Here is a 20,806-nt window from a genome sequence, read left to right as displayed (position 1 = left end):
GTTATGAAGAGAAGCTGTGAGGCAAAGAGAGATTTCTAGACAATTCTCCAACAACCAAGCATTTATTTTAATCAAACTTTCACAAAGAAGAACAGCACAGCACTTTTTTTCCAGCTGAGTAGAAAACAGAGGGCCATCTTTGACTTCATATATTGGATTCTCATGCTGTGCTGTTCCTAAAAAGTCTTCAAATGCTCTTTTTGGCTAAAGGACTATATTTCATGCTGTCCTTTCACTGCTTGTCAGCTAGCTGTTACAACTCAGCAGCATTACCAAACTTGGAAAACAAAGGATTTGCTATCATTTAAAGTTTCCTTTGCATTTTTACTTTTGCTTTACACAAATGTGTGAAAAAGAAAAATAGAAATAAAAAAGTACTAATATTAGTGATAAGCATATGCCTCAGACTGCATAACAAAGAAAGAACCTCTAGGTATGTTCAAAGTGAAAAATCCTGGATTTCAATTGAACACACCCTCCAGATTTAAGTGGATTAAACTTGTGGTTCAATGCAGGGTGGGACAGGAGGGAGGGAAGAGAAGAGGAGGGGAAAAGTAAGGAACATATACCAAATTCTGGGAATAAATCACTGAAGAACGTAAAAGGGAAGGAATAATTGGTACACTATAATGTTTTTTCACTCTCTAGAACTATCCCGAAACTCTTACTACACAAGCAATTTTTATACATGGAAAAAATTATATATGAAAGGAGGGGGCTTCCTGCATTTTCTATACTATATTATAACTAAATTAAAAGGACAATAACAGGATCCAAACATCATTTAAAAGCCTCTCAGACTCTATGGTACGCAGCTTCAGACACGGTTTCCAATCATCCCCACCCCCAGTATACACACTCTTACGTAACTACTCCTCTTGAGTGTAGGCTATACCTAGTGACTTCTAATGAACAGAATACGGCAAAAGTAATGAGGCGTCACTTCCATGATTAACTTACAGAAGACTGTGACTTCCATCTTGCTAACACACATTCTCTCTCTCTCTCAAGTTTGCCACTCTGGTAAAGAGAACTGCCATGTTTTGAGATGCTCTATGGAGAAGTCAACGTAACAAGGAAACAAGGAGGCCTCCACCCATCAGCCTGTGAATTCTGCAAATAACCACGTGAGTGAACTAGAAGTAGACTCTTCCCAATCAAGACTTGAGTTGACTGCAACCTTTCAAAGAGACTCTGACACAGAGAATCCAAGTAAGCCACACCTAGATTCCTGACCCATAGAATCTGTGAGATGATAAATGTTGTTTAAACTTGGGACTTGCTGATTAACTAAAATGAAGCAACAGACATTCTAGCTCCAGAGAAATGTGTAATAAATGGCTCTGGGTGATTTTGGCATATTAACTGGCAAAACTACATAGTTTTGGTTTGGCGATATTTTTTTTTCTTCCTTATGACACACCGTTGGTTCAGGCAGAATTTTTACTGGATTTTCAACAGCGCTGTAGGCTGTTTATGACATGTTGGCTATGTATATTTTACGTGTCTATTAATAACAAATTGCCCCCACATGTAGTATCTTTATTTTTAAAATAATTAATTAATTAATTGTTTATTTTTGGCTGTGTTGGGTCTTTGTTGCTGTGCACGGGTTTTCTCTAGTTGAGGCGAGCGGGGGCTACTCTTTGTTACAGTGGGTGGGCTTCTCATTGTGGTGGATTCTCTTGTTGCAGAGCACGGGCTCTAGGCATGTGGGCTTCAGCAGTCGTGGAACGCGGGCTCAGTAGTTGTGGCTCACGGGCTCTAGAGTTCAGGCTCAGTAGTTGTGGCGCACTGGCTTAGTTGCTCCGAGGCATGTGGGCTCTTCCCGGACCAGGGCTCTAACCCGTGTCCCCAGCATTGGCAGGCGGATTCTTAACCACTGCACCACCAGAGAAGCCCAAGAAGCTCATAATTTTGAAAAAGAGATAAACTATATCTTGGCATTCTTCCAACCTACCAGAATAGTAATCCCATAAAAATGAGTCATCCTGTATTTCATCTTCTTACTCTTAGCTATATCCTGCTGTAAAATTAAAATACATCTTTCCTCCCTTGGTGTTTACAAGTTCCAAATATTTATAAACTTATGTCTCAACTGTCTCTCTGCTAAGATGAATATATTTAGCTCCTTTTCTCCTTTCCTTTTAAAGCAATTCCTCAATATAAGTCATCTTTTTGGTGACTTTATTTAAATTCTCTATTTCTGTATTAAATTCTAGTATTCAAATGACATAATTAAAATACTGTTCTAGATATGAAATCAATCACAATGAAAAACACCAACCTCACTGATGATGTAATGCTTCTTTGTGTGAAGTCCAAAACACTGGTTTTTATTTACTTTTTAAATTTGTTAGGTTATACTATTACTGCAAATTTATATTTACTCTAACACCTTTAATTGTATGGATTTTCTAGGTTTCTCACACCAAATTAAAATTTAGAGATGGTAGGCACTCTGAAACAGTTGTGACTAACAAATAGTGTAAAGCCAGATTCCCTATCATAATAAGAAATGAAGCATTTAAAAACCCTAACTCATTGACTAAAAATGCAACTCTACTCTTCAGCTCACATACAAAATAATAATTTTTCAAATGTCTCCAACATATCCCTTTTAACCATATTCATACTTGATATACTCTATCTTTCTGTATCTACCACTGAATATATCTATAAAGTAAACATACAGTTTAAATCTTCTACTCCTGAAAATACTTTGGCAAAACCATGACAATATGACAATATGGTCCAGATAGCAGACCTCATGATCAGAGAAAGAATTGAGTAGGCTATCACAGACTATATTCCTACTGGCTTAAAGTTTCAAATCTTATTAGAGTTATTTAAGCAGTAGAGGCACTAGGGGAATGTATAGATAAAATACAAACAAGTGTTATACTAGGTCAGAACCACCTTCAGAACACATCTTCGATATTGTGTCCATGCTAATACAGACGGCCAATAGGCACATGAAAAGAGGCTCCACCTTCCCTGTTGGCACAGTGGTTAAGAATCCTCCAATGCAGGGGACACGGGTTCAAGCCCTGGTCCGGGAAGATCCCACGTGCCGCGGAGCAACTAAACCTGTGCGCCACAACTACTGAGCCTGCATTCTAGAGCCCGCGAGCCACAACTACTGAGCCCGCACGCCACAACTACTGAAGCCCACATGCCACAACTACTGAAGCCCACATGCCTAGAGCTCATGCTCTGCAACAAGAGAAGCCACCACAATGAGAAGCCCACATACCACAATGAAAAGTAGCCCCCGCTTGCCACAACTAGAGAAAGCCCAAACGCATCAACGAAGACCCAACACAGCCAAAAATTAATTAATTAATTATTTTAAAAAAGAGGCTCCACATTACTAATTATTAGAGAAATACAAATCAAAACTACAATGAGGTGCCACCAGTCAGAATGGCCATCATTAAAAAGTCTACAACTAACAAATGCTGGAGAGGGTGTGGAGGAAAGGGAACACTCTTATACTGTTGGTGGGAATGTAAGTTGGTGAAGCTACTATGGAAAACAGTATGGAGTTTCCTTAAAAAATTAATAATAGAGTTACCATATGATCCAGCAATCCCACTCCTGGGAACATATCCAAACAAAACCATAATTCACAAAGATACGTTCACCCTTACATTCATAGCAACACTATTCACAACAGCCAAGACGTGGAAACAACCTAAATGTCCATCAACAGATGAATGGATAAAGATGTGGTACGTATATAAAATAGAATACTACTCAGCCATAAAAAAGAATGAAATAATGCCATTTGCAGCAACATAGATGCAACTAGAGATTATCATACCAAGTGAAGCAAGTCAGAAAGAGAAAGACAAATACCATATGGTATCACTTATATGTGAAATCTAAAGTATGACACAAATGAACCTATCTATGAAACAGAAACAGAATCACAGACATAGGGAACAGACTGGTGGTTGCCAAGGGGGAGGGGGTTGGCGGAGGGATGGAGTGGGAGGTTGAGGTTAGCAGATGTAAGCTATTATATATAGAATGGATAAACAACAAGGTCCTACTATATAACACAGGGAACTATATTCAATATCCTATGAGAAACCATAACGGAAAAGAATATTTTTAAAAAGAATGTGTGTGTGTGTGTGTGTGTGTGTGTGTGTGTGTGTGTGTATAAATATAACTGAATCACTTTGCTGTACAGCAGAAATTAACACCACGTTGTAAATCAACTATACTTCAATTAAAAACATACATATTGTGTCCATGCTATGGATGAAGTAATAATAATCAATGGTGGCTTCTTTAATGGAGAAAAATAATTTCATTTGGGAAAAAAAAACTTCATTCTGTTGCTCACAAACTTTTAGCACTTAAAAACAAACAAACTCCCTAGCCTGATATTAGGGCCTTCCTCGATCAGGCTCCAACCCATATCTTCCTAGTCTTACTTCATACTACCCTAATTCAGCTTATCCATTTTTGAGCCAGACAGAACTACACACTCTTTCTGGGATAATTCAAGTGCTTTCTCACCTCAGAAATGTTACATCTAACACTTCATTAGGTTACCCTCATCTCTCAAATCTCTATTTAAATTCTACTCATCCTTCAAAGTCCAGCTCAAATGGCACCTCTCTGAAGCTTGTCCTTATTCCCCCACTCAGAACCTCTTCTAACCCTGAATAGCATTTAGTCTGTACTTCTCACATTGCCATGTTCACATTCTCTCTCGTCTATCAGATAGTAAAATTGTTTGTGTACATGTCATTATTTCTTCTCTCAGACTAAACTCCTGAGAAGGTCTTGATACAGTCATGTTTGTACTGTCCTCACCCTTTCATGCTTTGAACATACAAGGAAATAATAAAAATTTATTTTGAGAAGTGTGCTGAATACATATGTTACCTGATCCAAAAACATTCCGTAGTAATTAATATTCTTACTGATATTCATTCACTAAGGAAATATTTACTCAGTACCTATTGTGTACTGGAGCAGTAGTGTACCAAAATGAGTCATAGACCCCACTCTCTCAATAAGTTTATGGTCTAGAACATCTTCTAGGCATCTATATAAATTACTATAGTACTAATAGGCAAATGCCAGAAGAGAAGTAAAGATGAAGTACAACAGCAACCAACAAGGAGGAGAGATTATTTCTAAGTAATGATGGATATGAGGATAAGTTTTAACATTTGTGCAGGTCCTGAAAGACAGGTAATATTTGAATACGTAGAGACGGGGTAAGGAGTTTTAGCAGGAGAAATAAAGGCCACTGAGGCAAGAACTCTCAGGAGGATCCAGGGAACAATCAATAGTTAAACAGTACAGTGTAAGTAAAAGATTACAGGGATACAGAAGAAAATTTTTAAAGGCAGTTGGAGCTATACCTGAGAAGACCTCAAAAGCCAAAAAAGGAACTATAGCTTTAGTCTGTAAGCGATGAGAAACTGTTTCAAAGTTCTTAAGCAGGGGCTGAGTAATTATTCAGAAGATCTAAAGTGGACTGGAAGGGAAAGAGATTGTTGATAAGGAGACAATTTAAGAGGCTAGCACCATACTACAAGAAAAAGATAATAAAGGCCTGAACTAGGAATGAGGCACTAGGAATGGAAACAGATGAATGGAAGAGATATTTTAGAGGTGAAACTGACAGGATTAGGCAAGTTCTGGATGTGGAGTACAAGGGTCTGCAAGTGGTAAAAGAAGTTTCTAGGCTAGGAGGCGGGTGTTGCCATAACCAAAATAGAGGACACTAAAGCAGCAGCAAGTTTGGATGGGAGAAAACTGAATCCTGGTTATATTAGGTTTTAGTACCACTGGATATTCAGGCAGTGACATCACAAATAAAATGTGTTAATCTATGCTATGTAGAACAAAATATACAATTTTGTGACAAAAAGAGAAGAGCTGAGATCAGTTAATCTTCAGTAAAGGATTCTGATCAATGATTCAAACATGAATATGACCTCAAAAATATAACTCACATAGGCTATGTTATATACAGCAAATTAAAATCTAAAACCATTTATGAAGGAAGGTTTGACCTAGAACAACTTCAGGTACCCAAGGATCATTTTAAAACATGCTGATTCACGGTTAATAGTAACGTGGATAAGTGGAAGGCTTTGAGAACCTTAGTTTAAAATTATGAGGTGAAATGCTTCTATTGAAATGGTAAATGCATTTTTGTGGTCCCTGTCATTTGGCCCCAATGTAACTTCAATGCCACATCAAGAGATGCTCAAGCCAGAAGACTAGGCCTGACTAACAAGGTAGCAAGGGGTACTATCTAGATCCCCTTATGTATTCATTCCTTTCTATAATAAATACTTCTCCTCAATTAAAAAAATTGAGTCGACCTAGATCTATCCCTACTATATCCCTAGAATCTGCAAAAGCCTAAGCAAAATAAAACTTGCAACTATAAACTCAGTGGTATTACAGCTATTAAGTACCCATATTTCTTAAGAACAAAAAATCTCATCAACATAAACTAAAATGATAACAATGAAAAGATGAATAAAATAACTTGACATTAATAAATGTTTGTTATATGTGTACTGAGTAAAAAAGTAAAACCAAACATCAAACATTTGAATTATGGATAATATGCCTAATAAGTATTGATATATTTCCCCTGTTAGTTACTTATTTACTTATTGTTAATACTAATAACATTCTATTTACTGGAGGCAGTGTCATTATTTCAGTTTAGCTTTGAAAACAATGTGAACTCAGTCTTTAATTATTAAACTGTTTACTAATGGTGAGCAAAATTATGAAAAACAAAATGAATCAAAAGGTACTTGTTTCGCATATGGCCATCCCATTAAGATTACGCTCATCGTAAATCAACTATACTCCATTAAAAATTAAAAAAAAAAAAAAGATTATGCCAATCATTTGTTGAAAATCACAATGACATTTTATAGCTGTGCGTAAATGTAAGGGAAGAATATACACCAAAAGTTAATAATGGTAATCTTTTGATCATAGGCTTATGGCGATTTTTATTTCCTTCTTTTTTGCTTATGTGTATTTTCAAATTTTTCTATAATTCATGTTCATCGTAACTGTACCAAGAAGAAAAGATATTTCTGAAAAGAGAAAGACACATATTGAGCGATTTAAAAGAAACATACTTACCAGATCTCTGTGAAGCACCCAATTTGCATGGAGGTAATGGATACCATCAAGAATCTGGTAAAGTAATGATTTAACCATAGATCTTGGCAACTGCATGGGCTTTTTATTTGCTTTTGATGCACGATGAAACTTAATAATATGCTAAAAATTAAAATATATATATTATAATAACATAGTCTTTGCCTGTGTCAATACAACATAATCAAGGCTGCAATAAATTCTCTACATTTTAAGATTACTTATTAAAGGCCAATAATGACACAAAGAAAAATAATTTGAATAAGAACAAACCAAAACAACCTATATTGAGGGTAAATATGACAGTATTAATGTGGTTATAATGACTAGATTTACTGAAACCATTAAGATTTTCATTAAATAAAACCAAGAAGTAAAAAGGGTTGGTATTTAAAAACCTGCCTAAAAAATTGCATTAGTTGTATTCCCTACTGACAGAAAGAGTAAACAAAAGGAAAAAAACCCTGTAAATCTTTCTTATTCTATAAAAAGTTAATGCATTTGGGTAACATCACTGGCTATATGTATTATTAGAATTATTGGAAAGTTCACCTTCTTTGGCACATAATGAAATTAGGATATATTCTTAGTAGTCAATATTAAATAGCAAATCACTACTAGAAAGAAGCAGGGAGAGAAAAAAGAAGAATTCAGTCCCATTGAAATAAATACAACCAGATCATCATATTCAAATTTTTATGTACACATGTTACACTGTGGGTTATAAAACTTTGTAATGAAGGGGAAGAAATTCTACCTGCGCCCACCCCTCACATCCACCTCTATCTCCACTCCACCCTTGTCCAAAACATGCCAAAATGGGTACTAAATATCCATGGCAGAGGAGATTGTTGTCAATATCTGCTATAAAAGCATAAACTGAAATCTCCTTCAAGACCTATGAGTTTGCTAAAGTTATTCCTAAAAAGATTTATAATTTTTATAGATGACAAACCACACTATATTGAATCAAAATTTAATTATCCAAAATTTGAACTTACTGCCAAATTGGATTTTTTTTACTTTTGGCAACTCCTGGGATAAAATGTTTAAATGCCCTGATTCCTAACTTTAAACATTTGGAATTAAAAATTTGGCTTCTTTTATATATTGATAAAAACAACCCTAATATTTGCAAAACCGTAGGTACTCTTCCATTTGGTGGAGTCCATTTTAAATGGCAAAATGCTGCAAGATTGACCTTAATTTAGAGAGAGAAACTATTCACAGGTACATAACTGGTTAAATTTGAACTACTGTGTGGACCACAAAAGAAAGCAATTTTCACTACACATATTAGTAAACTGCCATTAATTACCTGGCTAAAATTACAATTTCCCACTCAGTAAGATTTTTTGAAGTGAAATTTCTGAATGTTACAAATACTATCTTCTCAGTAAAACAGGATGCTAATGTTTATTGCTCTAATTCTTTTAAATCAAAATTTACATTTAGTATATTTATTTTGAACTATGGTCAACAGAGAAAGTTTTCCTTTCTGTGCAATAGCAGTATGGAACACATACATTTATTTCTTCATACCTATATAAAATTACCCTAAAAACAAAGTGAGTTTAGACTTACCCATAAATCATGCTCGGCATAATCAAACAGCAGCCACACCTTCCTGTCACTGTGAGAAAGGAACACCTTCTGCAGGGCGATCACATTAGGGTGCTTCAATTCTCGCAAAAGCTGAATGCAAGAGGAAGAGAGGGGTCACTATCCTGTTAGCAAGGGGAGGGGGGATGATGCATACTGGCATGCTAGTTTTGCCTTAACTCCCATAACTTCAAAATGAAATTTTTGAAAATTTAGACAATCCAGATAAGCAACATTAAACACACACACACACACATGCACACCCAAATACCGCTACTCAGAGATAAGCTTTGTTAACATCTTGGTGCATTTCTTTCCAATCCTTTTTCTATGTGTATGTGTGTGTTTTTAAAATGGGATCCTTTTACATGGTAAAATGTAAAATAGTAAAAGCAAAAGTAATATCATATTGCTAAATAATTAAATATATTTTACATGTGCGTATTTTTTTTTTTAACTAGAGGAAAAACTTGGGAAGCAGAAATACTGTTTGTATCCACTCCAGCACAGTATGTGCTCAATAAATATTAGACAAAAGAAGGAAAGATATTTAACAATCCCTAACTTATCCATGCCTAGAGCATGAGACTGAGGTTTTTTAGAAGAGTAATGAGCATAAGGCAATGATTCTCAAACCCACTGATAAAAATTGGTGTGGAGAAGAGGTCCTGTAAATAGGGAAAAGAATAGGCCTACACAAAGCAGAAAGCTTCAAGCTGGACTCTGATAATAAGAAGGAAAGATAGACCAGATCAGCAAGTGAAAACTTAGTACTTGGCACATAACAGGCAGTTGCTTGATAAAATATTTAGCAACAATAACGTTAGCTGCTCAAGGTGAAAGCCTTATAAATATGCCTGCCTCATGCTGTCCTTAACCAGGGTTCAGACTTAATAGGTAGAAACATACTCAGTTTGATAAATATTTCAAATGCCTTTTAAATGTAAAGCTCTGTGGAAGATACAAAAAGGCAGAGTTTATAAATTGTCTTTCTCACACTTAATCCTCCTAACAACACTATGATGCACACAGAAGCTGAGGTTCAGTGTAATAAAAATAACTTGAGCAAAGTTCAACATTAGAAAGAGAAGAGGTTTGGATTTAAATAGATCTGCCTGATTCCAAAGTCCATGCTTTTTCCAGTTCAGCTAAAGTCCTTGTCTTCAATTCCTACAATGTGGTAGGGAAGACAGACATACAAATAGATCAATGAGGCAGAGAGAAATAAATCACTTAGTCATCTTAATAACTTTAAATGAGTAGCGCATACCTTGAATGCTTGTGCTGGAATCATGTCAAAGTCATCTGAACTCCACCTCTGCAACTTTTATAGGCCACTTCCCAGTTGTGTATTTCTTCACTACTTTCAATGACAGATTTCTCAATTCTCTCATTTTGCCTCTGTCACTCAGCTCTTTCTCTTCACCTACACCTTGACAACCTTGCTGGAAAGTGCTCTACCAGCTATAACTTGGGCATGATTCCCAGATGTGACTCCCTGGGTTCTCCCTCCAAACCATATGCCCTGGAACACAGCTAAGAAATAAAAGTAGGATGGGCTGAGCTGCCCCTCGCAGGTCTTTACTTCTCACAGCCTGCCTCAGGATTCTACCTGTATTTCCTGTTGGATGTAGGTGGGAAAGAAGGAGCTGGAAGAAAAATGACCAGAGAAGATACAACAGTCCTACTCCCTTGCTGAGGGGTAGGGTTGGGGGTGCAGAATTAGGTGGGTGCTCAGCTATCAGCTACTGTCTCTGCTCCCATGGCCTAAGAAATCTTAAGCAGTCCTGCTTCTGGCTTCAGATGCAAATGTTACACATCATATGTTCCTAATTAATGATGGAATCAGAGAAAGCGGCATTTTAGATTAATGCAGAGCTATATTCAGACAGTTTCCTGCTTTTTGAATGCTTTAGGCTCCTAGACTCAGTCAAATGATGTGTTTAATGATGACCTCACTTGCCATGGTCAACCTTGCTATTGATGAACTTAGAGAATTTGATTTTATTAAGTGTCTACCCAGAATATATGTTCTCTTTCCTGCTTGCAGGGGAAGGAAAGGTGAAACTCACTTCTGCATCTAAACCAGGCTCTTGAAACACCAAACACTGGCACAGACTCCTGAACCCTGGACCCCACTTGTCTGGGAGAGGGCACGTCACATGTAGCAACATTTAATCAATACCTCTAAAAAAATTATGTTTTTTGTGACTACAAATTACTGATCACTCTACAATGAATCTACCTTAAGTCCTATGTTATTTTGTTTTGGTTTTTTTTGTTTGTTTGTTTTTTGCAGTACGCGGGCCTCTCCCGTTGCGGAGCACAGGCTCCGGACGCGCAGGCTTAGCGGTCATGGCTCACGGGCCCAGCCGCTCCGCGGCATGTGGGATCTTCCCGGACCGAGGCACAAACCCGTGTCCCCTGCATCGGCAGGCGGACTCTCAACCACTGCACCACCAGGGAAGCCCTTAAGTCCTATGTTTGAGCATTATTTTGAATAGGTTATACATCTATATAGTTCAAAAATCAGAAGTACATAAAAGGAGATACATTGAGATGTCTCATTATCACTCCTGCTTCCAGTGACCACAGGCCCTCTTGCCTCCTAGAAGTAACAACTTTTATTAGTTACTTGTTAATCTTTCCAGTGTTTGTTTACGCAAATAAAAGCAAATATGAATATTTACACAAAAGATAGCACCTATTTATTTTTAACTTTATCCTGTAAATCTCACATTACCAGTACAATATTAGTTTACAGAAATCCTTCTGTTCTTTCTTACAGCTCCATGGTATTTCCAGGTCACTTTTTTTGTGGTAAAATATATATAACATAAAATTTACCATTTTAACTATTTTTAAGTATGCAGTTCAGTGGCATTAAGTACATTCATATTGTTGTGTAAGAACCACCACTGTATCCTTTCTTCAGAATGTTTTCACAAACTGAAACTCTGTGCCAGTATGCATCTCCCATTCCCAGCCCCTGGTATCTGCTATTCTATTTTCCGTCTCTATGAATTTAACTATTCCAGGTACCTCATATAAATGGATCTGTGCAATATTTGTTCTTTTGTGTCTGGCTTTTTTCACTTAACATGTCTTCAAGATTCATCCATGTTGTAGCATGTATCAGGATTTCCTTCCTTTTTAAGGCTAAGTAGTATTTCATCGTATGTACACACCACATTTGCTTATTCATTCATCCCTCCCATCATCCCATGGACATCTGGGTTGATTCTACCTTTTGGCTATTATGAATAATGCTGCCTTGAAGACTGATGTACAAACATCTGTTTGAGTCCTTGCTTTCAATTCTTTTATATACTCAGAAGTAGAATTGCTGGACCCTATAGTAATTCTATGTTTGATTTTTTTGAGGAATTGCCATTCATTCAGGTTACCTTTTAATATGACATACAGGAGGGAAGAGGGTAAAGTTTGCAACTGCATGCATTTACTAGAAAATTTCCCCTTATCTCCAAAACTGCATTATATAGAAACATACACTTTCCATTTCTGCATACCTACTATGCCTTTTCTACCCTACAGGTCTTTTTGCTTTTCGGCCACACCACACGGCATGTGGGATCTTAGTTCCCCAACCAGGAATCAAACCCGTGCCCCCTGCAGTGGAAATGCAGAGTACTGACCACTGGACCACCAGGGAATTCCAACCCTTCAAGTCTTTATAAGTCACTAAATATCAATGTGAAGGCAGGCTGAGGCTAATAAACAGCAAACTATGTCTGTTTCATTCCCTCTCCTAATTCATTTTTCACTCTATAGCCAGAGTGGTGTTTAAAAAATACAGAGTTGCAGCCATAAAAAAAGAAGGAAATTTTGCCATTTGCAGCAACATGGATGGACCTGGAGGGTATTATGCTAAGTGAAATAGGTCAGACAGAGAAAGACAAATACTGTCTTACATGTGGAATACACTTACACGTGGAATCTAAAAAATACAACAAACTAGTGACCACAACAAAAAAGAAGCAGACTCACAGATATAGAGAACAAACTAATGGTCACCAGTGCAGAGAAGTGGGGAGGGGCAATATAGGGATAGGGGATTAAGAGGTACAAACTATTATGCATAACATAAGCTACAAAGACATATTGTACAACACAGGGAATATAGCCAATATTTTATAATAACTATAAATAGAGAATAACCTTTAAAACTGTGAAAGACTAATATTATATGCCTGTAACATATAATATTGTACATCAGCTATACTTCAATTAAACAAAAAGAAATCGATCATCTCTGTCACTAGGGACAGAACTGAGGAAGTAAAGCAAGAGATAAGGCAAAGGGCAAATAATAAGGAGGCTTGTAAGCCATGCAGAAGTGTCACCAGCGAGGTTCTCCAATATCACTAGAAACATGCTGGGTACGGTGGGTTAGTGGAGAAGTCAGCTGATATACAAGGTACCACGCTGTGACTTTCTTCCGTGCATGTCTCATGGTCGGGCCACTGAATGAGTGACTTTGGGGGTGATGGAGTTTAGGATGACTCAGATTTGACTTCCCTGAATCATCTGTACTTGATATGTATTTATCTTAGTAGACTTGATATGTATTTATGTTAGTATACTTGATATGTATTTGTATTAGTATACTTTTATACAGTATTAACTGTTTACATCCACCTCCTCTAGCAGACCATAAGCTTTTTGGGGACAAACACAATTTTAAATATATCTCTACAGGGACCAGTACAATGTGTGGCATGTAGAAGTGATCTCATCCAGTTTGGAGGCTTTAAATGTCACCTGTACATATTAACTCCCAAATGTTTATTTCCAGCCCACACAGATTCCCTGAAGTGCAGCTACGCATGTATATACAACTGCCTCAACATCTCTACTTGAATGGCTAAAAGCCGATACTGAGGTTGTGATCTCCACCTCCCCTGCCCTCTTCTCCAACTGCTCTTCCCCAATCTCAGTTAGAAGCAACTCCATCATTCCAGTTACTCAGGCAAAAAAAATCTCATCTACTTTAGCTCAATCCTCAATATCACCTCCTCAAGTCTTCTACAGTCCTTCTATTTAAAATGATAACCACCCCTCTGCATCTTTATTTGTCTGCAAAGTACTATCACTATCAAATATACTATAGTTCTATATCCCTTATCTATAATTCTAGAGAGCTCAGAAAACCAAAAGCTTTCTAGTAACTCAGGTAAGAGAAAAAATTTACACTTAAGTGGAAAAATGCATTGTCAAAGGCACATCATTTCAGGTTATCTGATTCTGATTCTATGGAAGCTATTTTACAACTCTGTACATTATAGATAACTGACAATGATGCAGAATAAGTCATGTCTATCTACACACAAATTCTGTCCTGTCCAGTAGATGTTCGTTGACTTCCCTCTCCCATTGTGGGAGATGCTAGTTTTGCCTTAATTTGCACATCATTTCAATATTCCTGATCTATAAATGTGTCTGTCCTATGAATTCTTCTTTGAATGGGTTATAACATCTACTTGGTTCCTTCATTTAATAAGTTAAATAAAATCTTTAAAATGTGTTCATTTTACATCTGGATCACAGTCATAATTTTACCTATTTTGAAAACTCCCCTTTAATACTCATTTTATAGAAGTATCTCATTTGCACTAACATGAAGTGGCTATAGTCTTTATTTAGTCCATTGAGTGTGAATGCTCATACTTTTATTATAAAAGAAATAATAACAGGTTTGGTTACTGCATCAGAATTCCCCCTGGGTGTTAGGTAATACGTAATATATATACCACATTATCTTCCTAACAATAATTTACTTTATGTTGTTTATTGTCAGAGAAATAAAATCAGAGAAAGGGAAAAAATGTGTTTTTTTCCCTAGCCAGGCACACTGGTACAGAATTTCCCATTTATTTGCCTTCATCAGATTTAAATTTCATCTTTTATTTTGCAGGAGGGTGAAGGGGATCAGAATATGCCACTCCAAAATATGACACTTTGGCATAAGAATGATTTTGAGCTGAAGGCATTTGACATTCAACAGATGCAGAAAGGAGCCTTCCTGCAGCTTCCCTTATCTGACTAAAAGTAGAAACTCTAAGAATTGAGGACTGCCATAAATCCCCTCTCCCAGGGAAGTTTTATGACCATGAAGAAGACATAAAGTCAGCATTGCCTTGGACCAGCACAAACAAGCCATGCTAAGACAGCCCTTATCTTCCATTGGTTTCCCCTATACATTTACCTTCCCACAGTTTGCAGCCCCTAGAAGTCTAAAAACCCTTTCCTTTGTCTTGTAATGTCTCTGAAATTTATTGCTCTTTGTTAAAAATGACATCAGGCCTCAGGCCTACCCATTTCTTGGCATCTTCATTTCTTTTCTAGGAAAGGCCCTGTGTCACACAAAACTTAACATCAAATAAAATTTGTATGCTTTTCTCTTGTTAAAAAATAAATTAAAATAAATAAAGGCTGCAAAATATAAAATATGTTTATAAACCAGGAAATATATCAAAACATCAACATAGTTATCTCTGGGTAGTGGGATTATGTGTGATTTTTCTTTCTTCCTATTTTTCTACTTTACAAGTTTTCTAAATGAGCGTTACTCTTATAATGTACACATACACGTGAGCGCGCGCGCGCGCGCGCACACACACACACACACACACTCACACACACACACACAGAAAAGATAGCTCTTTCTCTCCAGAAATCTACCTGCTAAGATATCAATACTATCATGCTAGCTAAGCTTCTTACACAGTTGATCTGAGAAGGGATAAAAGAAAGGAGATGATCATGCTTGTACTTTCCTGAATTCTTGGCAAAATCAGATTTTACCAACGGAGTTTAATCTCTTGTCACACAAATATTTGTTCAACATGACATCATGCAACTACAAATATGCTTTAATCACATAAAGAGCAGTTAAGTATAGCATGATTTTCCTGTGAAAATCCCACACTAAGTGATAACATCCCCTGTGCCAGACACTTACAGAGTACTAACGTGATCCAAAAGGAGCCTAATGAAGAATGTGCAGTGGGCATGCCAAGACTTTTATCTGATCCCCCTTCCAGGGCATCTAAGTGACTATTTAAAGTGTCTACTCTTCACTATCCTAAACATAAAACAATCTAAAGCTATAATCCTAAACTTTTTTCTCTAAAGCACTATTTAGGATCCTGACTCCATTGAGCCTTGTGCTAAATTAACATTTACAGAATCCATTTGTATTTTTATCCACACATCTTTCTTCCTCTTTCATCCGTACTTTCTGTTCTCCAAGTCTCTGATGCCCCCAGGGCTTCTAGATTTTTCTTTTTCAGGGTATCTCATTGGAAAGGGTCCTCTTATACTTCAATAACGCACTTATCTCAAAGTAAATCCAATTTTTTATTCTTATTTGATCTGTTATAAGTAATGGTATGATTCATTTGACCATTGATCTTTATTTTTAGAAAACTTTATTTTAGAGACTTCCCTGGGGGCACAGTGGTTAAGAATCCGCCTGCCAATGCAGGCGACACAGGTTGGATCCCTCGTCCAGGAAGATCTCACATGCCGTGGAGCAACTAAGCCCATGTGCCACAATGACTGAGCCTGCGTTCTAGAGCCCATGTGCCACAACTACTGAAGCCCGCGCGCCTAGAGCCCGTGCTCCTTAACAAGAGAAGCCACCGCAATGAGAAGCCCGCGCACCGTAACAAAGAGTGGCCCCTGCTCGCCGCAACTAGAGAAAAGCCCGCGCGCAGCAACGAAGACCCAACACAGCCATAAATAAATAAATAAATTTTTTTAAAGAAAACTTTATTTTAGAAAGCACTCACGGAGTGTATCTTTTTTTTTTTTTAATGTGTAACCCTCCCCTCTCTGCAAAAAAAAAAAATGATGATAAATGAGGCAACGTACTTTATGGCAAATAGGAGATTCACCTAACTTCAAAATGCCCCAGCATTCCTAAACTGAAATTTAAAAACTTACATTTTGAAACCTGACACTTTCACACCTGTGACAACCTTTTTGGAAGGACTTTACAAGCACGTAGATACATTATAACCTTCCAGCAGGTGGCACTCATATGCTGAAGAGGGGTCTATAAAACAGTTAACCAGCCCTGGTTCAAGGCGGCCCTAAATTTTCTGCTTTATTTTACTCTAGTGACACTGCTTAGGTACCAGTCAGAAGCTTCAAGGAGGTCAATGTTCCCCATCGCCACCCAACAGAAGTAATAGTGAGGTAGCAGGTATAATGCAAAAAGTACAGATTTTAGAATTCAGAGACCTGAGTTTAAGCCCTGACCCAGCTCTATGACAAAGCAAGTTGCTTAACCCCTCTAAGCGTTATGGAGGAATAAAAATATCTACTGACAAACATACAGTTTCTGTAAGGATTTAAAAAAATGTACATAACACAATGCTTAGAAAATATTAAATACTTGACAAATTATAGTTATTACTCTTATACCTACCACTATTGGCAAGAACGTTGTGAGGACTAAATGAGATAACAGATGTAGAATGTCTGGCATGCTACAAGTTCTTGACAAACAATAGCTGTTACTTATGCTGTACATAAGTGAGAAAGGTTAAGCACTCCAGGCAGTCAGAGATACTTGTTTGAGAGATGCTGCAATGGGAAATGCCATCTCATCTCCTTCCCAAAGTGCCTAAAACACTCCTCTAGTAGATTCTATAATAATAGTATAGCTATAGGAAAGTTATTTCGCTTTCCATTTGCAACAAACAATCTAGTTTCCTCTTCTCTGACTTCAAGTACTACATGTACTTGGTCTGAGAAAGATATTTGAAACCAAGTGCAGTCTGTAAGAAATAAGTTTACATCCCCTTGACTACAAAAGCATATATGTTCTTTTAAAATATGAGTATTTAATCTTTTATGTAACATATTCCAAATGAGAAAATTGGATACACTTCTTGGATACAGGAAACTGGTTGAATAAATTAAGGTCCATCCCTACAGTAGAATATTATATAGCCATTAAAAAGAATGCAGTAAGAATAAGATAGACCTGTATTTTTGGTTTGGAATGATTAGTAAGATATAGTACTAAGTGATAAAGATGGAACAGAATATATAGCATCCCTTGGTATTTTTAAAAGATATACATACATGCTGGTATATGCTTAAGAAGCACTGGTAAGGCCAGAGGTCAGCTACAGTAGTTACTTTTCAATGGCACTCTGAGTATATAAACTTTAAATACAAAAAATAAAAGATACAAATCAAAATAAAGAGTTTACAAAGTAAAACCTAAATTACCTGGAATTCTCAGGGGCATTTTGATTCATTGAGGGGTAATAAGAAAATCTTTCCTTGCTTCAATGATCCTTGCTGTAAACCTTCCCTACCTTCACAATTATCAAAACTAAATTTATCTTTGACTTTAGGCATATTTTCAGTGTTTTGGGGTTTCAGTAAATATGAACTCCTAACAAATGTTTATTTCCTCCTCATTTATCCTTTTTTCTCCTTGAAGTAAAATGAGGAGAAAAAAAAACTAACTTAAAACTCCTTATTTAGATCCTGCCTTCAAAAGAAAAAAAGTATTTTCTTATTCCCCTCTGTCTCTAGTCCTCTTTTCCTTCTCCTCTATTCTGCAGTCTCTTTTGATACCTTACCCATGTGTCCGAGGTTTAGCTACTACTATTGAGAATCTCAAACCTCATTCTTTACCCCTAATCTCACCCCTAAACTCTGACATCAGTTTCCAACTGTGCATTCTATACATCCATATGGAAATCCCACTGCACCTCAAAACCCACAGATCCAAAACTGAACATCACTTGCCCACCTCCACCCAAGAATAGTGGGTCCACTATTCTTGCAATCACACCAGTATGTCCCAATCACCAAGGCAAATTCAAAACCTTAAAACCAGTGTTCAGTTACTGAAGAAGTGCTATATACTCCACCTTTTAAATATCACTCATGAATTCTCACCTTGACAATTAAAATAAACCTTTAACTGGTATTTATACATGTGCTCTTGTCTCTGCCTGGAAACATCTTCCCTACCCTCTTCACCTGATTAACGCCTACTTGCTTTTTAGAAAGGACTAATTTATCACTGCCTCTAAAAAGCCTTCCCTGAAACTCCTAGTCCAAGTGGGTGCCTCTCTCCTGTGTTTCCTTCCATCCTGTATTTCTCTTAACATGCCACTAATTAAATAAAATTATAATGTAGTTTAATTATCTATCTCCCCTAATAGATTGTAAGGTTCTAGAATGCAGGAACTATGTCTTCCATCTCTACATTTCCATTGTCTACAAGCCTGACACAGGGTTGGTATTTAACAAATGGTGGCTGAATTAATGAGTGATGATCTATCGCCTATCTTTTCACGCATTGACATGCATATCGCCTACATCTCATGCACTGACATCAAGATATCTTCCTAAAATGAAGAGTCTAATAATGTTAATTCTCCCATCCTAAAATCTTAAATGGCTTCAAAGGTAAAACTCCCAAATAAAACATTCAAAACCATCCACTCCAAAGGCTAAATCTATTTTTCCTACAAATAATTTATTGGCGGGGGGAGACTGAGATTCAAGATAAAACTGCACTGTAAAGATTTTAACCAGGGCTTCCCTGGTGGCACAGTGGTTGAGAGTCTGCCTGCCGATGCAGGGGATACGGATTCGTGCCCTGGTCCGGGAAGATCCCACATGCCGCGGAGCGGCTGGGCCCGTGAGTCATGGCCCCTGAGCCTGCGCATCCGGAGCCTGTGCTCCGCAACGGGAGAGGCCACAACAGTGAGAGGCCCACGTACCGCAAAAAAAAAAAAAAAAAATTTAACCAGCAATGAGGCAGGTAGATAAGATCCAACTTAAGGACCAGTGAGCTTTGCCCTGATAAAGGGAATATCATAACTGGCATAAGTTGTGGCCTTCACCTTTGGGATACTCCCTTTACAATCATCATGAATGGGCTCCCAAGGTCTCCACTGCACAGAATTCTACCCATTACCTATTGTCTCTTGTAAAGCCTTGCCCTGGGACATGGGGATGAGGCAGAAACATGATGGAAAGTACCCATCAGGTAGCAATGACATAAAAAAGTCAAAATTCATTAATAAATATTTAAGTGCCCAGCAAATTTCAGGCACAGGGAGCCTCAGGGAGTTTATGGCCTAATAGAGACCAAAGAGAAGGCAGATAAAGCAAATAATTTTAAAACTATAATTATGGTGAGGCTATTAAGAAAAATACAGAATATGCATATACAGCAAACATAACCTAGTCTGGAAAGTCAGAGAAGGTACTCCTAATGAAGTATGCTTGTTGGAGAGAGGGAACTGAGAATTACAGAGACTCAACCAGCAAGAAAAGTGTACTAGCAGATATTCTCATCATGTCATGAATATACTGAATCTAAGAACTCCTTCATTACTCATCTTCTAGGAGTAAATATTAAATGAAATCCCTACTTTATTCTAAATTTGCTATGGCAGACTTCTATCATATGTAATAGAGCATAGCTCTCTTCTTTCCAGATGAATATTTATAAAACCACTTATAGCACAGGACCTGGCACAAAGTAGGCACTCAACAAGTTTTCTTGAATAAGAAAATGAAAGCAATGGTACATGAATTGGTTTTTGAACACGTTGGTTAGATGACATTTATCCCACATTGCGAGAATATTGTTTTCAAAACTGCCATTATCAATAAGAAACTGACAAACAGAATTAAGAATGTTCAAAAAAGTTAATGTCTGAAAAATAACTTGAAATTGGTAATTAATTAATTCAGCAAAATAATGTAGTAGTAGTTTTATCTTAGATACCCATAATAAACCTTATTTTTATCTCAGTGCACTCTCAAGCTATCTGGTTTTATATCTAACCCATATCTTTATAACTTGGTTGGCCAAAAAGTTCGTTCGGGTTTTCCATTAAGATGTTATAGAAAAACCTGAATGGACTTTTTGGCCAACCCAATACATTTCTAAAATGCACAGGTTACATTTTCTTTAGTAAAAACAGGCAGCCAAGTAGCCCTGGAATTCATCTCTTCCCCCGCACCG

General features: G+C 37.1%; 1 protein-coding gene across 4 annotated transcripts in view; it reads right to left on the bottom strand.

Annotated features, from left to right (window-relative positions):
* CDK19 (cyclin dependent kinase 19) overlaps window positions 1–20,806 on the bottom strand; it is a 178,058-nt gene that overhangs the window by 41,258 nt on the left and 115,994 nt on the right. For all 4 annotated transcript variants that reach the window (XM_060030087.1, XM_060030089.1, XM_060030090.1 and 1 more), the window contains 2 exons: window positions 8,752–8,862; window positions 7,150–7,290 (listed from right to left, as the gene is read on the bottom strand). In XM_060030087.1, coding sequence (XP_059886070.1) covers window positions 7,150–7,290; window positions 8,752–8,862 — 252 coding nt within the window. The remainder of the gene's footprint in view (window positions 1–7,149; window positions 7,291–8,751; window positions 8,863–20,806) is intronic.

The sequence above is a fragment of the Delphinus delphis genome, chromosome 14 (assembly GCF_949987515.2).
Source record: "Delphinus delphis chromosome 14, mDelDel1.2, whole genome shotgun sequence".
NCBI lineage: Eukaryota > Metazoa > Chordata > Mammalia > Artiodactyla > Delphinidae > Delphinus > Delphinus delphis.
The sequence above is the reverse complement of the archived record's forward strand: the minus strand, read 5'-3'. Positions and strand labels throughout refer to the sequence as shown.